The sequence below is a fragment of the Neopsephotus bourkii genome, unplaced genomic scaffold (genome assembly GCF_033783945.1).
Source record: "Neopsephotus bourkii isolate Nb327-2 ecotype Australia unplaced genomic scaffold, CSIRO-AGI_Nbou_v1 NB_595, whole genome shotgun sequence".
Lineage (NCBI taxonomy): Eukaryota > Metazoa > Chordata > Aves > Psittaciformes > Psittacidae > Neopsephotus > Neopsephotus bourkii.
In genome coordinates, this window is record NW_026901096.1 from 2,365,046 (window position 1) to 2,388,006 (window position 22,961).

General features: G+C 46.3%; 1 protein-coding gene across 3 annotated transcripts in view; it reads right to left on the reverse strand.

Annotated features, from left to right (window-relative positions):
- Positions 1–22,961, reverse strand: part of GRHL1 (grainyhead like transcription factor 1) — a 40,918-nt gene that overhangs the window by 12,964 nt on the left and 4,993 nt on the right. For all 3 annotated transcript variants that reach the window (XR_009725199.1, XM_061351746.1, XM_061351745.1), the window contains exons 3-9: positions 20,996–21,066; positions 19,069–19,459; positions 18,203–18,279; positions 17,241–17,397; positions 16,622–16,733; positions 15,560–15,654; positions 2,380–2,538 (exon numbers count right to left, since the gene is read on the reverse strand). Coding sequence is in view for 2 of the 3 variants with exons in the window: in XM_061351746.1 (XP_061207730.1) it covers positions 2,380–2,538; positions 15,560–15,654; positions 16,622–16,733; positions 17,241–17,397; positions 18,203–18,279; positions 19,069–19,459; positions 20,996–21,066 (1,062 nt within the window). In the remaining variant the exon portion in view is untranslated. The remainder of the gene's footprint in view (positions 1–2,379; positions 2,539–15,559; positions 15,655–16,621; positions 16,734–17,240; positions 17,398–18,202; positions 18,280–19,068; positions 19,460–20,995; positions 21,067–22,961) is intronic.

Genomic DNA, 22,961 nt, shown 5'->3' on the forward strand with positions numbered 1-22,961 from the left:
GCATCTGAGTACAGAGTTTGATTCAGTGTAATGATAAATAGTACTCTGCTTGTTGGCCTGTGTCCCCCGCTCCCACTGCCAGACCTGAAGAGGATCTGAAAGGCAGCAAACTTTGAGACCATTTCTACAAATGCAAACTGCAGAATCTTCGGGCACCAACCTCACACCGGCTGCATGCTCACAGAACAAACAGTGGTCACATTAAGTACAGAAAAATAATCTTTTCTCCTTGCCTCCCTCTTTTAATTCAACTTGCAAAGTATCTGGAGAAATAAAGCAAGAGAAAAGGTCAAAATCCCAGACAAAAATCAAAGGTACACTGGCATTACTGTAGTAATAATACTGTATTACGGTATTACTGTACACAGTATTTCTGTACTAGTAGATTTGCTGAAATTTATGGTAGACTGAAATGGTTTCCTTTAAGCTATGTACTGACTACACACCTGCTCTTTTATTAACCAATCTCTCTCACTAGCAGTGGCACAAGCTTGTCAGCAATTTTAGCACAGCGTCAGTAATTGATCAGACAACTTACGGTTAAAAGATCCTCCCCTTCCCTGCAGCAAGCCTATACTTGCTGGCACTGTCAGAACCCAGGCTGATAACACACCAGACTCCCAGATAACGAAAGAGCTTTAGATGACACTCTTGCCTCAGTTTCATTTTAGAGGAGGAAAAAGGAAAGAAAAATAGAAGGGGCAGGCAGAAAGGCTCGCTCACTCCCCTCCTTCCTCCCCCTGCTCCTGGAGGGATGGGGAGGAGAATGGAAAGAACGTAACTCCCACAGGTTGAGATAAGAGCAGTCCAGTAACTAACACAAACCACTGCTGCTGCCACCAATAATAACAATGATAAGGGAAATAACAAGGGAAGAGAATACAACCACTCACCACCTGCTAACCGATACCCAGCCTGACCCGAGCAGTGATCTAGCCCTTCCGGGTAACTGCCCCCAGTTACATCCTGGGCATGCCGTGCTGTGGTATGGAATACCTCTTTGGTCAGTTTGGGTCAGGTGTCCTGTCTCTGCTTCCTCCCGGCTTCCCCTCCTCCTTGGCAGAGCATGAGACTCACAAAGTCCCTGGTCAGACTAAGCATGACTTAGCAACAACTAAAACCATCGGTGTTATCAGCGCTGTTCCCATGCTGAAAGTCAAAAACACAGCACTGTGCCAGCTACTAAGAAGGAGAAAAATGACTGCTACTGCTGAACCCAGGACAGACCTATTTAAAAGCATATAGATGGACAGTAAGACGTGGGAGGATGAGTCAACAGGATGCTTCAGTAGAGGTAGATTGTAGAGAGTCCTATCTATTTTGGGAGGGAAGTAGTAACAGCATGTGAGACGAGTCTTTGTGGCAGTGGCCTGGGGAATGACAAGGCAAGATTGCACAGTATGGGACCTGAGCACGACTAGCACAAGACTTAAGAGTAGGGATTAGGAACCCATCTCAGACCTGCAGCTGCACAAGAAGAGATCTGAGATGTCACTCACTAGGAGTCTGTGCTGTGAAGACAGTCTGGATGTAAAGAACCAAAGGCCCTAATCAAGTAGGATGACAGCAAAATAGGAAACTGGTGTGATTCACAGCAATCAGAAGGACTAGGGAAGTCAAGGCAGCATTTATCCCAGCCTAGAAAGATCTCGGTCACTCTTCAGGCAGGAACAGGTTACAAAGACTGGGAAATATCCTTTCTTTTGCAAACTCACTTAAGCTTTTACAGCTGCTTTCAGCTCAGCTCCTGCTACATATCTTTCACAGCTTCTAGTGAACAGTGGCTTTGGGAAAGGTTATTAATTCTCTGCATGCTAAATCCATTTGACAGAGCAATCAAACTACAGCACCCACCCAACTTATAAATGGGGTTCATTATACTGCTGTATCCCAGAGGGATAATGTGCAAGTTAGTGGGCTTTTCTTATAACAAGTGTACTAAGAATGCACAAAGACATGTAAAAGGACCAACATTAGATAGCTTCAGCAAAAAAGACAAGCCTCCACTTGCTCTAATCAATTGCAATTATTTCTCCTACTGAGAACACTCCGCAGGACTTCCCAGGTCTACTGACACACAGTCTTCTGCCACTGACTGACCTTTCTCCAAAGTCACTGCTCAAGGACACTTCTCAGCACTCCAGCATTTTGAAAATAGCAAATTTATCTGAGGTCACCAAACACCATAACATAATCTGAATTAAGTAGAAGAGGCTGAACTTTTTTCCTTGCCAAGGCTGAACACAGATGAGAGTTTTCAGGAAGCCAGAAGAGCAAGTGGTAGAATTAGGGGAAGAAAAGTAAAATTAAGGAAAAAATGCTGCTAAGCTGTTGACCAACCTCTCCCAAAGGATCACTGGCACACAGACCCAATCTTACCTTGTCACAGAAGACTTTAATCTGGCAGTAAGCTCTATGGACAGGTTTGTTACTCCTGTTATTGTAGCTATAGGTATCGATCTGAAGATTCAGAGGCAGGCCTTTAACTCCCTTCTGAGAGGAGAAATCCGTGCTGAGGCAGTTCACAGAAATGAAAACCTGCAGAAGAGGAGAGCAGCACCCATCAGTAGTGACACACAGAGTCCTGGCTGGCTGCTGAGCAAGAGACTACTCAGCGAGTGCCAAGATCTAACTGTTCGTCCTTGCACTGCAAGCAGGACCTTCTTTAGAGTCACAGAATAGTGAGGGTTGGAAAGGACCTTAAGAACATCTAGTTCCAACCCCCCTGCCATGGGCAGGGACACCTCCCACTAAACCATGTCACCCAAGGCTCTGTCCAACCTGGCCTTGAACACCACCAGGGATGGAGCATCTTTCTTCTGAGAGATCAGGTAAAATCCCTGAGCAGCAGTACAATACCCTTAATTCTTTACATAAAGCCACTGCAGGGGACAAAGCCACTTTTTCCAGAAGGAATTTTAATGAACTCTTCAAACTTCATGCAGAGTCCACGCATATTTCCCAGAATATTCTGCCCATGAGATCTCCAATCAAAACTTTTAGCAACAGGAATCCTCTTACACCTAATTCCCACTGCCCAGTGTCCTACCATAAGAACACAACCATGCTTCAAAAGAATTATGTTACTTTGGGCAAGTTATAGCAAAGCTTTCCAAGGGTTTTACATAAGCTGCTGTGAGCACAGCTTACGTGTGAAACTACTTGGGTGGTTTTTGTTGGGTGTTGCTTGTAAGTAATATTAAAACCTTTAAAAATGTCTTAGGCAACATGTTACCTTTAAACACAAGAATAACACCATTATTTCAGTGAGAGAGTTTCAGAGCTTTATGCCTACAAAGATGAACACTATTTCAAGTATTCCCCAGTATGATTTACAATATCCCGTTAATGCTTGTATCAAAAGGAAAAGAAAAAAAATTTCATTATTCTTATAAAAACTGAATTGTGGGGAAAAATTAAGTGATTTTGAACATAGCTGTTTTCATTTTCATAACACAACCAGAGAACAAGGCCAATGCTGCTTAGAAGAAGGAGAAAACATCCCTGTGCAGATACGAACAGACCAGTGTACTTTGCATCCACATGAGCTTGCTGAGTGCCAGGCTTCTTTCCCCAGGCACAGTGCTCCCTTACTGGCACTTCTCAGAGGCAACTACAATGATTAATTACCAGGAATTTATGACCTACCAAGACCTGCAACGGCTCCTCTCCTCTCCGCCTCGTGAATAAAGGCTAGGAACCCAGCCTTCAAAGAATAATGAAAAGCCTTGGGAGCCGGAAGCACCTTGCCAGAGATCTCGCAGGCTCACTACCTTATCCCTTACTGTGCTACTACCATGCAGCACCCATTTGAGTCTCCATAGTGACTTGGTGCCACCTCCCGGCGCCACCTCGGTGTTGCAAAGACCCAAGGTAGGTTTTGAAAAGCTTATGGGTTTGCGGTTTTGCAAAGTGCTTATCATGGGCTTCTTCACAGGGGTTCTGCAACATCCTGTATTAGTTTTAACAAAAGAGGGGAAACCGAAGTGTAATAACTTCCCCCGTACACAGTAGCATGAAACGCTTGGTGGGGATGGTGAAGAACAGTATAAGTGCCTTCTCTTGTAATAACTTGTCTAAATGTCCGAGATTCACACGCAATTTCTGGCAGCCCCTGTGAGCACCAGCTCCCCTCACACCAGCTCAGCGGTCTCACACTCCTGACAATGCCCCTGCCAAGTACTGCTTGTGCAAAGGGACGTGGAGATGTGTGAAGAAACAGTTAACTCGTGGCAGCATGGCATTTGGGCAGAGCCCCATCCCCAGCCACCCTGACCTGTGCTGCTCATCCTGCAGTGGCCCAAGCCAGGACACCTTGCTGGGTCAGAGCAACCCCAGGCACAGCTACAGGTGGGGCAAAGAAGAGATTCAGAGCTGCTCTGTGAAGAAGGACTTGGGAATATTGGTTGATGAGAAAATGAAAACAAGCCAGCTTCAGTGTGCAATCACAGCCCAGAAGGCCAACCGTATCCTGGGCTGCATCAAAAGGAGTGTGACCAGCAGGTCGAAGGAGGCGATCCTGCCCCTCTACTCTGCTCTCGTGAGACCTCACCTGGAGTATTGTGTGCAGTTCTGGTGTCCTCAACATAAAAAGGACATGGAACTGTTGGAACAAGTCCAGAGGAGGGCCACGAGGATGATCAGGGGACTGGAGCACCTCCCATATGAAGACAGGCTGAGAAAGTTGGGGCTGTTCAGCCTGGAGAAGAGAAGGCTGCGTGGAGACTTCATAGCAGCCTTCCCAGTATCCGCAGGGGAACTATAGGGATGCTTGTGAGGGACTCTTCATTAGGGACTGTAGTGACAGGACAAGGGGTAATGGGTTAAAACTTAAACAGGGGAAGTTTAGATTGGATATAAGGAAGAAATTCTTTACTGTGAGGGTGGTGAGGCACTGGGGTGGGTTGCCCAGGGAAGCTGTGAATGCTCCATTGCTGGTGGTGTCCAAGGCCAGGCTGGGCAGAGCCTTGGGTGACCTGCTTTAGTGTGAGGTGTCCCTGTCCATGGCAAGGGGATTGGAACTAGATGATCTTAAGGGCCTCTCCAACCGTAATTATTCTATGATTCTATGACATCAGTGCCAAAGGCAAGCCCTCGCTCAGTGCTGTATCCCAGCATCCCAAACCCATGCTGTGCCAAGATGACATTTTTGAAAACTTTAAGTACCTCACAAGTCATAACCAGGAAAATGATGTTCAAATAAGCTCTTCTGAACCTTGCCCAGACTAACCCCAATGATGGCTTTGCTAGCTTTTATCCACCTTCACTTTCTGCTGCCTTCAGCTTTACAAGGGCATTTTGCTTGCAGCGCTGTAACACACCAGGGGGAAAGCTTCACGGATTTTGACGAGCTGCTTCCAGGCACTGAGGAGCTAGGTAATCAGATGTATGCACAGCCTGAATAATTGTGTTCCCTGAGCAGGGGGTTGTTTTTTAAAAGAGCATCAGCTCTGGTGTTTGCATATTTTTACATATTACATTTTAAATTTATTTGCCCATCCTGAATATTCACACCCAGCCCTCACTTCTGCATGAAGAAATGACCTTGTTCTTTGAGAAAATGTGCCCAAGCAGCCATGCCAGCAGGTCCACCACAGCCTCCCAACTTCTGTGAAATCCCCCATCTGAGTTTCACACCACTGGACACAATGTGCAGCATCAACCACCTCTCAGTTCCCTCACAGGCAGTGCCACTTCTCTTCTGGGAATGCAGGTTTTCAGTTTTCATGGCTTAAGTGGGCTCCCTGTAAAGCCCATGCAGCACACTGGGCTGAAGGTAGAAGGGCTGGTCTCAGCATGACAAGACACATGCTACTACAGCGGAGCCGCTCGGGCATCCCATGGGAATCTGGGATTGCCTGTCAGATAACAAAGATTATCCTCCTACTTTAGAGTCTTCTCATTTGATTAGCTTTGGCTTTACACAGCTGACTTCATTTTCATGCCATTTAAGTCTTCAGGACTCCAGGCAGGAGATGACAACTAAAACCTAATCACCTCTCTGAAGCAACAGAGAGCCAGCTTGTCTTCTCCTGTCCATACAAAGCCATTTCAGTTCAAAAGCATCACCTACTTCTCCCTACCCATCCTGTAACTCCTACTTTTGAGCAGCTTCAGATTTCCTCAAGTGCTGCAAAACCAGAGTTTTAGTGAACAGCTTCTCCAGCCGGGGCTACAACAGTTTCAGCCAAGTGTGGTTTGTGTTCAGGAAGATTTGACTTGTGCTTGAAAAGAAGCGTAAGGCCCAGTGACTGCACCAGCTCCATCCCCACCCCAAAATTGCCAGAAGAAAGAAAAACGTAACCGCAGAAGTTGCTCTGCGTCTTCAGCCTGCTGAGCAAGATTCCTTTTCATGTGTCCAACCTATTTTTCTGAGGGCAGTTCCGCATTCTCAGCTATATTAAGATTTGTTGTTACTTTAAAAAAAAACCTTCATCTCACCTCCCAAGATTCGACATGAAGACAGCACTTAAAATAGAGCCTGAGCACCAACAAACCCTGAGTCAAACCCTCAACAGCTACACAGGTTTTCTTTAAAACTGAGATCTCTAAAAGGATTAGAAACCCGTTCTCGAGTTTCTTTGCTTGTTTAGCAGTTAAGCCTCTAGTCTGTATTTGAATCCTATTTCCAGGCTTTATTTTCCTTTTCTTTTTTCACGCCTTTTTAATTATTATTATTACTGAAAGCTGAGATTCTCATTGAGACAAGTGGCTCCACAGTGGCGGGGTTTCACATAAAACACCAAACAGCATGAAACCTGTGAGCTGGTGCGAGCTGCTAACTGCCCCCCCCCCCCAAATGACATTAACCCCAGCAGGCTACAGAGCTTCCTTCATCCCACACCAGGTTGGGTTTCCTGCAGCCTTTGGTGCAGACAAGCAGCAGCCCAGCAGCACACAACGGAAGACCAAAGGCAGAAGGATTAAAGCACGTCCTTTGGGATCACACTGGAAGTCAGCGTGGGAAGAAGCGAGACCTCATGACTTCTTGGTCTGCTTTAACCACCCGATCACTTGTGCTTCTCCTTGCTTAACTGGGGAGGAACACATTGTCCACATCTACAGGAAGCCACCTTCCATTTTAATAATGCAGGAAAAAAGAATTAATCCAGCAGCTCCCCTGCATGCCCTCAAGGAAGGGCAGCAGAGACAGCCAAGCTCTTTCCACACAGCACCTTTTTCTAACAAGATCTGCCTTTCAAACAAACCAGGCAAAACAGACATAATTAAAGGGCAATCAAAGTGCTGCAGGAACCTCGCTGTCAGCGAGATGAAAGATGCCTTTTCTAAATGAAGGCTTGCATACCCAGATCTCTTCTCCTCAGTTTATCTTGGACGCTGTGCTCTGTCACACAAAAAGCACCAGCAATTTTGACTAGGCCAAAGGCTACATATGCAGCAGCATATGAAATGTCACCTTGTACAGCCTCTTCTGACTCACTGCAAAGCGAAGCTGAAGAGGAACGATAGGTAGGTACACATCAGCAATGTCTGGGGTTGCCATAGCTAATGGCAAGCAACTCAGGTGGCTATTAGCACACCATAAGCTCTGGCCAGTCCTCAGCAACTACAGGTATGGGTAAGACCACAATGGCCATGTAACAGATCTCCCCATCATGAAGTCTTGTACATCCTCCTGGATAAGACCCTGTATGGATGGACTTGGAACTATTCCAGTCTGATCACCTTGCTCCACATGGTTTTAATCTCAACAGAAGACAGTTAAATTGAATTCACCTCCTATTTATGCTACATTATATTTTTGTACCCAGAGGATGACACCACTCAGTAATCCAAGTCTACTGGGTATTTCTTTCTCTATTGAGAATTCAGATAAAGAACTTCAGCTCTCTTCTAGCACTAGTAGGCAAAAGCCTCTCATTTCAATGTTACATTCAGCTTAAAACTGTCTTTCAAGTTCAATATATGATGTTTGTGATTTTGGATTACTGTGTTTGCATAGAATACACAGTTTGGAGCCTACAATACAACAACCAGGGAAAAGGGAATGCAGTTGAATGTAGTTTTTCCCAGTGAATACAGTTGAATATGTTTTTTTCTTGACCTTGGCCAAATGATTTCAATATTCCACCCAGGACACAGTAGGCAAAGGGATTCCAGTGGGTCCTGGGACCATTTTCCCCACACAAAAGATGGCTCATCAGACATCCTACTCAATGATCAGCCTGAGGCTATGGGCATCCCTTGTGCAACTGGACCCACTGGACCTAAGCTGCCTCTTGTATTTTGCTTTTCTTTGGAGCAGCAAGGAAACATTCCTGTGGTCTCTGCAGAAGACACTGCACAGCTGACTTGATCTACAAGTTATTTTCACTTTTTGCAGGACAAGGGATCATAGAAACCATCAACCAACCTGATGTGAAGAGGAGCCTCTGAGGCTACAAGAGCAGATTAAAAACCAGAGGAATGAGTAAAGGACCCATCAGACCTGAATAAAAGGACTTGGGTATAGACCTAAAGACACAAACCAGCTCCCTCCTCCTCTGCCTGCATAGTGCTCCTCAGAGAACTAAGGCATGCACCAACTCTACAGAGCAGCCCAACCTGGCTCCCAGCAGGAATTCCGTGAACGTCAATGCAAAGCCCAGCAGCCACCAGGTTGCTTGGTCTCCTGCAGGTGCCTGTGCAGTTCAGGGGTATGTAGCCATGTGGTCATAGCACTCCTTGCTGGGTAGCTGAAGAAACAGCCCTAGGCCCAGATTCCACAAACAATTCATCTATCAGCCCTCCACTAAAGAAAAAATACCCAGAAGCTCAAAGGTTGTTATTTCAATGTCAGTGGCTGAAAGCATACAGTTTCTCTAAAGACTTGAGCAAATACAGTCATATAAAGATAAAAACTAAGGGTCTTTATTCTAAAGATGTGTCCACATGTGCTTCCTCCGTGCTGTGAGCTGCTTGGATGCAAACCACCTCCAGCCCAAAAGCCTTATAAATCACACCAGCACAGCTCCAAGCCCTTCCGAGAGACAGAGCTGTCAGGCTGGGCACCGTGCTGTGCTAATGCAGCTACATGGCTTCCAGGATCAGCCTTGGGAAAGGGCCAGGCAGCTTGGAGTGCAGGCAGGGCAAGCACAGGTCTGCCCGCGCACATCCGCAAAGGCACGTCCTAAGAAAGCAGTGCTGGGAAGACAGCTGTCTTGAAAAGGAGGAGGAAGAAAAACCCCACACTTCAGTACAGATCACCTGAGAGGTGGCTGATCTTACTGCTCTCACATTCGTTTCTTCACCTCCCACATGCACCACAGGTTTTGCATCAGCAGGAGGCGAGCCAGGAAACAGAGATGATAAAAATTGGGCAACTCATGCACCTGTGGGCTCCCAAGCCTCCTCCTGCCTTCGGGATCGGACGCTCCAAATAAGGCTCGTCTGGCAGATGTGTGATAGGGCCGCATCCGTTCCAGCCCCAGCGTCGTCCTGCTCCAGCCCAGGGGAGTCAATTTGCATTCAAACCAAACCAAATTTGGGTGACTGACACAAAGCACATCGTGGGCCCCAAGCCACGCCAAAGAATGCCGGGTGGGAAACAGGACCCAGCCCCGGATAAGAGAACATCCTCCTAGCAAGTTTACTCCATCAACAAAACAAAAATGAATGGTAATGAAAGGAAAATGCATATTCCTGCTCAAAGAGCAACACTCCTTGTTATTCCAACCTGTTCTGAGGCAAGGAAATACAGGAATGTCTCCGCTTACAACACGTGGGAAACCTGGGGATAGAGGTTCCCAGTCCTACAGATGCTTCCTTCCTCCAACCCCCCACACTGATAAGATAAATGCTCAGGGCCAGGTGTCAGCTTTTGTTACCCTGGTTGAAGAGAAAGTAAAAGCAGCATTTTGGCAAGAAATGGCAACATGTATAAAAACAAACAAACAAGAAAAAAACCACCCACCTAAAAACCCAACCTCCCCCCACCACCAAACAAATAAACCAAACCCCTCAAACAAACCAACAAAACCCCCACACAAACCTGAAAGAATTGTGTCTACAAAACCATAAAAGTAGCTGAGAAGGAAACACTGCCATTGGGTTTAAGGGCGGGGGGGAATCATCTCCCAGTTTTCTCTATAGAAAAATTAACATTAGGAAGACTTCTAGCTTCTTTAAGAAGCAGACTGTGATCACCATAGTTGGCTGGGGGACCAGATGGGAATGTGGCATTTAGGACACCAAGTTCTGAAGAAGAACCAAGTTGAAAACTTGCTTCCAATTTGCAATGTTTAATATCAAGGGCAACACATGCTTGTTTTTAAGAAAACCCAGGACGGAGTAGGGAGAGGTCTACATTAAGAGGCAGGTAAGCAGTACTTGCTATGACTTTCCTATGCCACTGCTCCAAAGGCTGTGTGTACTTGTGCCTCAAAGTTCTTGTGGTCTGCAGCCTTGGCTTCAAACCAATCTCTTTCCTTTAAGTATGTTTGACTCATCACATTTCATAGTTTCATTTCCAACTAGCCAAACCTGTACCTAGTCAATGCTGCTGAAGATGGCAACACCTTCTTTAATGAGGCATATGACTGCTGCTTCATTACAATGGCATCCATATAAATGCATGCAATATTCATCAATCAAAAAAGATGAAATTCTTTCTACAGTGTACACCAACTGAGGATTATGCTAGAATAAACTCCTAAAACAAATCAGTGGTGTACACCCAGCCTTGCTCCACGCTGTAGCAAGGGATCCACCCTCTCCAAAAACTGAGCTCATCTGAACAAAACATGAACAAAAAAAATCCTGCCCCAGAAGTTCAGTCAGCACACAAGGATCTGCCAAAAGACCACCCTTGTTGCCCAATCTGCTATTTCAAAAGGCAACCCAAATCAGCTGCAAATTATCCTAACACAGGACTGTTGCACCTTTCTTGGACAAAAGAGACCAAGATAAAAGAAAAAAACAAAAAGAAGGAAAAGATAAAGAGGCACTCTAATTACTCTGTCATTCAGGTTGTCCCTTAAAGAGACACCACAGCACCTTCCCTTTGGTCAAAAGGCAGCAAAAAACATTCTCCAGCTTGAAGCACCCCTTACACCGGCATCATGCATGCTTTTTCAGCAGAAAGGGTTTTTCACAGAGCATCTGGTTACAATGCGGTTTTTTGGAGGGAAGGAGTGGGAGGACAATAGAGCCCTTAATGTGCAGTGACATCACCTTTGGCCACAGTCCCACCATGCAGCCTAAAGCAAGCCAGGCAGAAGACCTCCACCGGGGCCCCTCTCTGGCTGCTGCTGGAAGCAACGCTATGTTTCAGAAGGGACACGTTGGGAAACGTGGAAGGGGTGCCCCAGCACAACAGCAGGGTCCTGCAACTGTAAAGACTACAGAAACAGGGCAAGGAGGCTCTTGCAATCACGGTGCAGACAACTTCCCCTGTGTAGACTTAAGGCCCCAACCCTCCTGCTCCACAGGGCAGGAGCCCAAGACAGGATTTGAGCAAAGCGAGATCCAGCAAAGCCAGTTAACCCTGGGGAAACCAATCTGTCCAGATTGTTCAACTGCCACTGACCTGAGAGCAGGCCATGTCCTCGGGCCAGAGTTAAGGGATAGAGAGCTTGCTTCACAGCCTAACGGGTAATGCAGTGGAGGAAACAGGACACAGCCAACACCATGAAGAGCAGCAGAAAACACTCAGAAGAAATGTACATTTAACCATGCATATACTGGCAACTTTTGTTAGAAGACTTTTAATGGATACCAGCCAAGAGAAGGAAAACTGGGCATGGTGTACAAACCTCAAAAACTCATGACCTGAACCTACAAATGCTTCTCCTGATTGACATATGGAGGTCCAAGACACAAGAAGGGCTGCAAGGGCAGGACTCCTCTTCCCTAGCTTTAAAACCCCCTGATTTTAAAGACGGCCAAGCCTGCTCAGTCAACAAGGAGCGTGCACCTCCAGAGAAAGCTCCATCCCAGCTCTAAACACCCCATCCCTAATGAAGTCATAGAAGCAAAGGATGACAAGCTTGTGTTCAGACATCTAAAAGCTGCTTTGCAGAGGAACCCCACCTCAACTGTCTGCCCAACACAGCAGACACTCAGGACTGGGTGGAAAAGTGTTTGAAGTCTCCACAAGCCTCAGGGTAACTCCAGCATTACCTGTTGCATGCAAGTGAGTATCAGTTACACATCTTTGTCACACTCATCAGATCAAGCTTCCACCCAACTACAACTGGCTCCTGAATGAGTAGCTGTGTTGGCTTTCCTAAATATCCCATTCACAACTCACCGGTTCATCAACCAATTTCCCAGTTCACCATCTCCCCTTTTCTTCTCCAAAGGATGGTGGTCTCCTCATCCACCTATTCCATTCCCCTGGTCTGTCAGGTGATGGGGTCAGACCTCATCTCTAACACAGGTACCTGGAAGCCCACCTGAATCACTCGCCTTCCTCCCCATCCTCAGCTCCCTTCACTGTCTCAGAGCAGAGACGCTTTGAATCCTAGGCTCTTTTCTAGCTTGAACACACTCTTGCAAAGGTCACGGAATACTTAACCCACCGCTCCCCTATAAAGCAGCTGCTTCTAGAAGCTCCTGTGATGTTCCAAAGCAACAGAAGAGGGCAGAAAGGAGCTGCCAAAAAGAAGCACACAGCATTTGCTCTGAAGCCCACGGACACTGCCTGATCCCGGAGTGGGAAGTGTCTGTCATGCACGAAATACTCTGGTTTCTTCACGCACGTGCTCACAAACAGCACAGCAACAAAGCCAATTCCACCCATGCAGAGCCAGGCCTGCCTGGTGCCTCCAGAGCCCAAAGCTCCAGCGCTGCCTTCAGCTCTCCCAGCACAACACAACGGGGACACACCCGTTGCTGAGTACACCTGAACATCCTTTCCATCCCCCAGCTCTGCAGCTACAAAATTCCCTTGCACATTTCCCTTGCTACAGAGGGAGCACATGACTTGTACTGCCTGAAAACCGAGTTTCTTCACCCAAGACACGTATTTTACAAAATCCCCAAATGGCTCAAGGGGACGGGCAAAGCACTCTCTCAGGCAGGTGACACCCTCCTGCACAGACAAAGCAGCAGATGTATGATATTCCTGCACATCCCCACAGTGAGGACCAGCACAAAAAGGGCAAGTACCTGGTCCCAGAGCTGCTAGGGGCAGCTTCTGCTACGTCAAATACAACACACACACAGAGCCCTGGGTGCCAAAATGAATAATTACATCAAAACCCCCAAACGCAGAGCCCCAGTCCCCTTCCACATGACACTGCTGCACAGGATCAAACCACTCCAGCAGCAAACTGGAAGCAAGAGGGAAAGAGCAGCACCCCCAGAAGAATCACCTGGCTCTGGACCAGGTAAACTCCAGGGCTCAGGAAGCAAACTCCTAATAATCGAGGATTGTTGGCTGGCTAAATACACCATGTATGCAGCACCGCTGCTGTTATTAAATGTAACACACTATTTATCACTGTGAAGGACTTTCTGTGCATCAGAAACTCAGCTCTCTTGATTCCCTGCTCTCCTCATATACTTCAAGACTATTGGGTTTGGGTTATTTTGGTTGGGGGGAGGGGGAAATATCACAAAGGAAAAAAAAAGAAAAGGAAAATAAAAGAGAGAGAGCATGCAAGGTAAATGAACCATGCAATAAAAATTGTTGAAATTGGCTCAGGCATCTCCTGATAAGATCACAGGAGTTGAGAAAGAACTGCAGCTCTACTGGTGAGAAATCCAACCATTGACAAAACACATCCACTCAGGGTAAAAAAACGAAGTTAAACAGACACTTAAATACACAGAGCACTTGTTAAAAATGCCAATTATTTGAACACTGAAGTCTAGAGTATTTTTGTCTTAACATGATTCTGATCCCAGGAGCTAAGTCTTGCATTCTTGGCATCAACAGTCCACTCTGCAGGTTCATACAAACCAGTACCTGAAGTATATGTATCTCACATACTAAGACTGAGAATCTGGAAGCAAATTTGTCTCTGCAGTTACAAAACCAGTCTGGCTCACACCTCCACACACCACCTCATCCCACTAAGTTCAGTCCTGAGCTGAAATGTCACCATAAGGGTCCATAGACCTTTTCAAGTTGCAGTTTCACTACAGACTGAAACTACCTGCTCAGGGGTCTGTAGAGTACCTGGGCAACAACCACCTGCCTCACAGGCCTGGGCTCTGTCACCTGGTGGGAAGGGATGCTTTTCCTTGGGACAGCCACAGGGTTCTCACACCATCTCTAAGCCCTGATCCTGGGTTAGCACCTCCTTCTGATAGCCCTTCTGAAGCTTCATCTATTTGTTCACATAGTGAAACGCTTCCATGCTTCAAAGATCTTCAGCCTTTTAGCATCCTCTAGCAGGCAGGGCCTTCCTGCCATCCCTCTCAACCCGACTGAACCCAAATCTGGTGAACAGGGAAGCCTGGCACCCAATACCAGCTTCACAAGTAGTGTCACACATACTGCAAGGCGGCACTTTCATCAGCAGCACACACAGCTCCCTGCTGCTACCTGCCAAGCATCCTGAACTTCTCCCACAGAGCTGAAACCTGGCAGCAGTCCCCATACAACCTCTCCCTGTCTCTTTTCTCCATAGCCCCCCTGTGCAGCACAGGGCAAAGCTCGTGGTGACAGTGAGCTCTGTGCAGTGACATGATCCCTTGTGCCTCCTGCAACATACAGTGGCACACACAGCTCCAGAGAAGAACATGTGTTTTCTGCTCAGAGCTCGAAAGTCCCCCAAGGTAGGCAGCCATTGGTAGTTTTCGCCCACGATGCTGACAACTAGTAAGGCCAGTCTCCCAAACTTGAAGAAAACCATTCCCAACTTTTAATAAAAATCCAGGCAGTAATGAAACTCTCTGAAGAAAATTCCTGCACTTTGACTCCAGCAACAAACTGGTGGGGAAAGCTTTGGAACTGAGGTGACTGCACTCTGGCCTTGTACCCAGAAGATGCATGGGCCTTTTTCAGAAGCTGGAGCAGCTTTAAACAGCTGCAGTTAGCTGCTAGTTAGGGAAGCTGTCCATACTTACACACCTACCACAGTGCCCACAGCTCTGAAAAACACATCAGAGTTCACCAGGAGGCTGCGCCAGCTTGAAATAGGTCACTGGGTGTTGAGATCCGCAGTTTCAGCAACACATGCTTTGGAAGCTCAACAGCAGCAGCTACTCCCTCTTCTGCTAAAGGTGAGCTCATTGCCACAGCCCTAACTCCCTCAGAAGCTGCCCCCAGTCTCCCACAGGGATCCTCCAGCAGACTGCTCACTGCCAAGCCCAGCTCCGCTCCATCACACCTCCTGCGCCACTTCACCTGCTCTGGAAACACTCCGCGCTTCCTTTTGTCAGTACTTGTCTGTCAGGTAGGCAGCTCTGCCAAGAACCTTACAGCAGTTGCTGAGCTCTCCGCAGTTGCACATGCAAACCCTCTTAAGAAATAGCCAGAAGGTTTTGCCTAATGTCAGAGCATAAACAAACTTGTTACATGCTAATCACCAGGTAGGCCACACACCCTTCCCCTCCCCCAGCCCCCGAATCTGCTGAAAGGACAGGAAATAGAATCATGGTCACATACCTTGGCTTCCTCATTGATGTCCCAAGTGAAGGATATAGCGTTGTACGCGATCTCCTCAATGTTACTGATGGTGTTGAAACTCTCCTTGTAATCAGCTGATAGAAAGAAATATGTATGAGGCAGAGACGATACCATCTGGAATTCTTAAATCACACAAGGCAGCCAGAAACTGCTACTCCTCAGCAACTCCTTGGGGGCAAAGGAAGCTGAACAATACTTTAAAAAGGATCATTAAAAAGGTTGGAAATTATTCTTGTACAAAAACAAAACCCACAGCAACAAACAGGAGGAAGGACAAAAATGGGACTCAGCAGAAATTCCAAATTAGAAACTCCAGTGAGAAAAGCAGATATACCAAATATCGCATGCCCTGTGCCATAACCCAGCTATGTTGGGGAAACTACCTGTATGGCAGAGGCATAAGCTCTCCATAAAACTCCTTCAATAACAAAGATTTGCATGCGCGTCTGCTTTAAGTGCCGAGTGATTAATTCCTGCTCTTATTCACAGAAGGAAGGGACAGGGAGTACAACCCAGCCTTCAGCCCCAGAAGGCTGGAAGCCAGCCAGCCCCAGCCTTGTCTGGAGGCAAGTGGAGATTTGCAGTGTTTTGTTTTTTATGTGTAGCAAACGCCAGTTGCGAGTGAAGCTGTGCTGAGGAGGATCAGTAGTGTCCAGGTATTTCTACAAGGATCTCGTCCCTTGAATAAATGCAGTATTCAGGACAGCCACAGAGTCTATAAGCTGTGATTTTGCTACAAGCACCAGGATATGCCAAAGCAATGTGGTCTGGAGGGGAGTGTTAGACCTCCCAGTGCAAAACCCTAAACTCAGAGTGCTCACCAACCAAAATCCTCCCCAAAATTGGCCTCTCTAAGGAGTTCTGAGAACTACAGCATTCGTTCTAAGCAATCAAAAGCGCTCTCTGGGATTTCATTAAAGCTATGGACAACAGAGAGTGTGATCCAGAGATTCCTTAAAATAACAAAGAATTTGCCAAAAACCAAACCTTGCCAAAGAATTAGGTTTGAAGTTTGACATCACCAATGACAGTGTTCCTCACCTATGTCAATGCATCTTTGTTTGGCTGTGTGCTGTCTTGAGTGCCAGTACTTCCAGTGCCGGAGCTGATCTTCCCTTGTTTTGTCTTCAGCAAACACAACCATGATGACACTCTGAAAGGAAAGGGGGAAGAGTAAGATATAAAAAAGTAACCAAACAAACTACAAACACCAATCAAACAAGAAACCCAAACCAAACCTGCAAACATTTGAAACAAAAGGCCAGAGAGTACATTTGTGTTGGAAGTTCTTGGTGGTGTTGTTTTCTGCTTTAGGCAGGTTCAACTTGGCACGCTGCTGCCAAACAGGAAGGCAGACAGCAGAGCTTTCTGGGTCATAAACAGGGATGAGCAGAACTGCTCTCCTAACTGCAGTTCAAGGATCTCATTCCAGGTGTTGCATCATCTTTACACAAGTGCTGACACCACTTCTTAACAGACTGAGCCAGGATGGGTTGGTCTGGAAGTAGGTGGACAGCAAAGGAATGAACACTGACGTAAGAGAGTGGGTAAGCTGGCCTTAGTGCTGATGCTCTGGTTTAGATTACTGCACTCTGGGAGAGTTTAAGGCTACCCTTGTACACACCCTCTTTCCTAAGAAACCACAAGAGCTGCCACTCACTCGGACTTTACTGATGGGGTGATGGATTCCTTCACTGCTGCTGACTTCTTTCAGTGTGATGGGGTAAAATTGACCTTTATTCAGGTAAGTCATCGTGCTGTCCCCAGGCTTCTGTCGGAGGGACTTGGAGGCTTCCAGAGTGTATTCAAAGTTATTCCTACAAAGCAAAGAGAGCAACGATTTCTAAGGCATTTTCCTGGAAAGCTGATTAAATGTTCCACATTTAATTTGGAGAAATTCCAAAGTCGTTAGCTGACTCACTAAGCCATTAACAGGCAAGGAAGTTGGAAAACAGGATGAGCCCCTTTTTCAACCATTTCCTTCATGAATGAACATTTAAGATAAGTTCTTGGCAAGCTAAATCCCAAGATGTATCAGGAGGCAAGACTGTAGGCTCCCTATTCAGGCTTAGAGCAGCAAGCTGCTCTCATAGAAAAGTATCTATTAGCAATTAAATTAAATTCACAAGCTAATAAACCATTCAGTAACCAAGGTCTTTTCTTCCCTCTTGGTCAGCTGCAACTAACCAAACAACTAGTTTATTCCCGTCTCTTAGGAGTTCAGATGAGTTTCCTGCTTCCTATTTCTGCTGTGGATTTCCAGCAGGAAGAAAGCAAGAAAAGCAGGCCAGGGAGAGGGGCACACCTGGAAGCCAGCTCCAAGACGCTTCACTGCGTCTTCTATTGGGACAGGGAGTTGGTACAGCACCACAGCTGAAACTGGGTGGCATTTCCAACCCTGCAGGTAGATTTCCTGAAAGTAGTTTTCCTTAGAGATACACATAGGATTTTCAACTGTAGAATTCAAATAAGTAAATACTGTCGTGGTTTTGAGATCCACAGCCTCTCCAGTGCCCGATACAGACTTAGCACAGAAAGGCACGATCTGTACTGCTTGCTCATGGACAACTGTAAAACTGTAAAACAGGGGGGTATGGGTGAATAGGGGCTTTAAAGCATTACCCAGAAATGCTGTCAAAAACATAATCTTCCGAATTCATGTTGGCCATCCGGAGATTCAGTTCAGTAGGAAAGAACACCTGGGGCAGACACAAAACAAATCAATGCATCAATTAACACAACAGCAACAAGAGAAGTTAAGATTAAACAGATATTCGCTACCACAGAACTTCTGGCAGGCAAACTGATCATCCAATACCAACTGATATTTTGGTCTGTACAAACAGGACTCTTGAGCAGGGTTTTACTCCAAAACTTTTGGGTGTCAACTAAGCACATCATCTCAAAAACCTTCTGAATCAGCTTGGGGCAACATTTTAAGGTTCTCCCAAATCTCAAAGAAAATACATAGCAACACAGCACCTCCAGGTCTGGCTTTTTAAAAATCAAAACATTCTTACGTTGTTGTTTCCAGTTGGTACCGTAACACAAAACCTACAGATTTTCATCCAGGTTTAATTCTCACTCAAGGCCCCTAAATAAACCAACTATTTCTCACTGACACACACCACACCTAGAAACTGGCAGTAAGGAAGCTTACAGACATAGTCACTTCATTTCAGTACCTGCAAAGGCACCATGGAGTGCTGAACTCCAGCAAAACCTAGCACAGCCCTGTGGATCAAGGTAACTATTTCCACACTCTGCATACCTAAGGCTCTGTCACTAGTGACATTAGTAATTTGCTTTTGATAAGTATTTCATATTGTGAAGGTTTTATTTACTCAGTCATGCATCTGAGAAAGTCCTCTATTCCTCAGTCACTGGACACATTTCTGGCTCACACAGCAAGAACAATTAAAGATGGAACTGGATCTCTCCATCCAGATCAAGAAGCACACACACATAGTGACTGCCTCTCTTGGTACCTCTTGCACGCCCTCCTTGAAGGTCTCTGAGAAGGTGGAATCTGGTGTTCGCCTCTGGGAGTTTTGAGGCTGGGTGTTGGAACTGAACTGGTCAGGGTTGAGGTTCCTGTCAAAGACCACCACCCGCTCAGGGGGCTCGGGATGGTAGACACTTGGTGGGATGCCCACTGCAAAGCCATGGGGCTGTGTCTCCGTCTTGATGGAATGGGTGGGCATGGTGGCAATTGAAACGGTGACTGTCGTGTCCGGTGTTGTAAGGTGGCCTCTCTTATCCATGCCCATCTGGGGCGTGTGTGGAAGAACAATATTGAAAGGCACATTTTTCAGAACCTGGACTCTGTTTTCTCCAGCAGAAATGAGTGACTGTTCTGTCACACTGGGGATGCTGTTCCTTTAAAGAGCAAAGAAAAACAGCAGTGCATAAATTATACAGCTCACTTTCTCATTAAGACCTAGAAATACTTCTCGGCCTTCTGGATATGGACAGCCAACACCAACTCTCCTGCTTTTGCAGAGCAGTTCAATCCTAACCTGAAAAGCTGAGAAACTCATTAAAAAAAAAACCACTCACCTCACCCACTGCTAACACCACCACCTTGGACATGAATTACCCTAGAGCAAAGGGTGAGAGCTCATAGCCCAGATCCTCACTGCCTGGAAAACAGTGGTCCACAGCTAAGTGCTTCAAGGTCCTTCCTACCATGTACTGAAATACACCGGCTCCATGAAACTGCTCTTTGATGGATAGAGAAGGACTGAGAGCAAGGCTGCTGCTGCTGCTCTGCCCTTGGACTGTGTGCCACCCAGGAGCCACTAATAGGGAAATTACACCCCTCTTTCATGCACAAGCCCCCAAGAAAATCCACACCGAGACTCCTGGGAGTGCTTTGCATAACTTGCCATTCGCCAGCCCATTAACTCATTTCTGCCAGGACAACACTGAGATCTGTGGCTAAGCTGACCTCACAGCCAGTAGCCACTAAGCCTGCCCTCCCTTTCTCTCTCCCCACAGTGTGGTCCTGCCCTCTCCTCTGCACCAATTCTGACGCTCCCCCAGTCTCCTTGGTGAGCCAGTTTGGCTTGTTCCACTGACAGAAAACTAGCCACTTTTTTTTTTACCTGCTAGGTGATGGGTCAGTGCAACACCACAGCTGGTGCAAGGGGAGCAGTGGGAACACATGATGAGAACCAGACTGCTCTTCAAAACAAGCTGTTTAATCGGCTCAGCCAGACCACAAAACCTCACTTTGAGTCCTTAAAGGATTCTAGTCTATCCAAAGGAAGAGGATGGTAGGACTGGAAGCCTGGCTTGAATGAACCTCACGTTTGTAATATTTACCTAAGCAGTATCATCTTCTGCTGAGGAGGCACAAAAGAGAGAAGGCAGGAAGAGGAAGAAAGAAAGGAGTTCTAGAGGATACGAAAGAAGTCCCCAAACAATACAAAACCAAAACTAAACCATAAGCACTTTGAACTCCTTCCTTATCAGTCCATGCATGAAGAAGCAATGCTGCTGGTACCCAAGAACAAAAGCAGCAGAGAGCAGCTGAGGCAACCACATGCAAAAAGGGTTGCTAGTCATCTCTGCAACCTTCAGAAGGGGTGCCCGTACTACCAGGCTGAGCCTGGTGTTAAAGAGAGCAGATTTTGCTACACTGACTGTACACCACCTCTACACAGAAAGCAGGCAGGTGGCAATGAGAAGCAGTTTTGGCCTCAGCTCTCCACTTTATGGTCCAATCCCCATCCTGTTCCTGGGGCAGCACAAGAGTAAAAGCAAAGGGCCCAGTAAAAGGCACAGAGTAAAAGCAAATAACTTCACTCTTCCAGCACAACACCACAGTGCAGCAAGTTACTTTCTTTCAGCAGCTTTGGTGGTTTACGAGGGAAGGGAGATAAGCAGACACACAATAATGAAAACTGATACCTTTTGCTATGGTCTTGGTCAGGATGTTCTACCTCTGGTTTAGCTGTTGAAGATCTCCTCTCCCTTGGGACCTGGGAAATACAAGACATACTATAATTACATTCCTCCTCCCATACAAAAAACCCCCAAACAAACAACAAAACTACCTCCTCAAAACAGAGCCATTTGGTCAAATTAAGCATTGCTGCCTGATACCCATCATTATTTGCATTACAGATGCTTACACAGCTTTGGGATGCCAGGCAATACTCCATGAATTCCTGTGTAGCTCTAGGCTGCTCCATGGCCCATTCCCCAGGAACATGTGCTCTCTAGGCTACTTCCTCAAAGACCACTCAAGACTCTTCTTTCTCCTTGAAGACCAGGTTCATTAAGCATATTGAGATGCTACAGCTCATTTTTGTGCATGGCTACATACAATACACTAGCCTAAACTGTATTAGAACTTTTATGAACAAAAAGTAACTACCAGTGCTCTGGATTTCAGATAGCTCAGTACTGCTCCTTGAATTTTACACCATGAACAGGATTTGCCCTGAAACCACCACATACCACAACACAAGCCACCTCATACACACACAGACAGTGCACACTGCATTCAGAAGCCATACAGAAGATGGTGAGCTCTTTGACCTGTGGCAGCTTGCTTCACTGGAGCACTCAGCCAGTACTCCAGCAACCCAAACAGCTCTTGCCACCACTGGCACAAGTGAATGGTGCTCATGTCCACCTTGACTCTACAGCAAGTCCATGCAAGCTCCTCCGCAAACCCACACATAGTGCCCAAAACTTCTGTCACCCTTAACACACATCCTGAATGAGCAAAGCAAACACCTTCTGGTGTAAGGAGGAGTAAACTCCAACCACCTTCTTTCGCTGGAGCCTGCTTAGATACTGCCTGGGTTAGGTAACCTGGGTGCAATGCAGGGAGCCACCACTTTACTGCTAACTCAAATGCTGATGGCATACCTGTGTGAACAGCATATTTCTCTAACAGACCCCGAATGAAACCCAAATCCTGGCTCTTCCACATAACCTGGAATCTCCAATAATATTGGAATTGTTGGGTTTTCTATGGTAAGCAGCAAAATTTAACTGCCTACCATAGCTGGAGACTGTTAGAAGGCCAACACTAACCAGTCACTGAAAAATAAAGGTCTTCCCAACTGCATTTGGCCAACACTGCTAAAAATACAGAATTTAATCAAAAATGGGTTTCTGCAAGGCCTGGTTAATCACAGCTGAGCTGTGACTGATGATGAGCTGAGCAGCCCATTAGGCATACAGAGAAAAAAACTTGTTTGGTTTGGGTTGTTTGTTTGGTGTTTTTTGTTGTCCGTTTTATTTAATACAAAGGTGATCTCATCAGGTGCCTTTAGCATTGCAGAGGGGGCGTATTAGAAATGCCTAGACATCATCCCTATAGCATTACTTCATAACAGCCCCAATAAATCTTTCAAGCTCAAACCATTTTACTTCACCAAAGCATGCAGCATACCTGTTCTTACACCAATTTTTCTGTACAACCACTGACACCCAAACAGAAGAGGAAACCCCCAAACAGACAATAACGTACATCAAATCCCTTCCGCTTTGTTGAGCATGAAGGATCAACATTAACCCTCTCTTTGTAATCTACATGCTTAGAAATCAAAACTGATTTTGTGGATTAAAATAATTTTGGTGAAAGTGTTTGGGGTTTGTTGTTGGTTCCTGCATTCCTTCCCTTCCCCCCCAGATCATAGCAAGCACAGGCACAAAGCAGAAAGCCAGTTTTCCCACAAAAGCAGCTGAATAACATCCACGTCAGTGAGCCTGTGGCATTCTGTCGTGGGTGCGTAGTGCTAATCTCCATATTAAGCATTACAAGAATATTTCAATACTTAAGACACGTCCATCTCCTAAAAGGGCAAGGCAAGGATTTTAGATGCACAAGGAAACCTCTCCTAGCGCGTAAAGAACATAC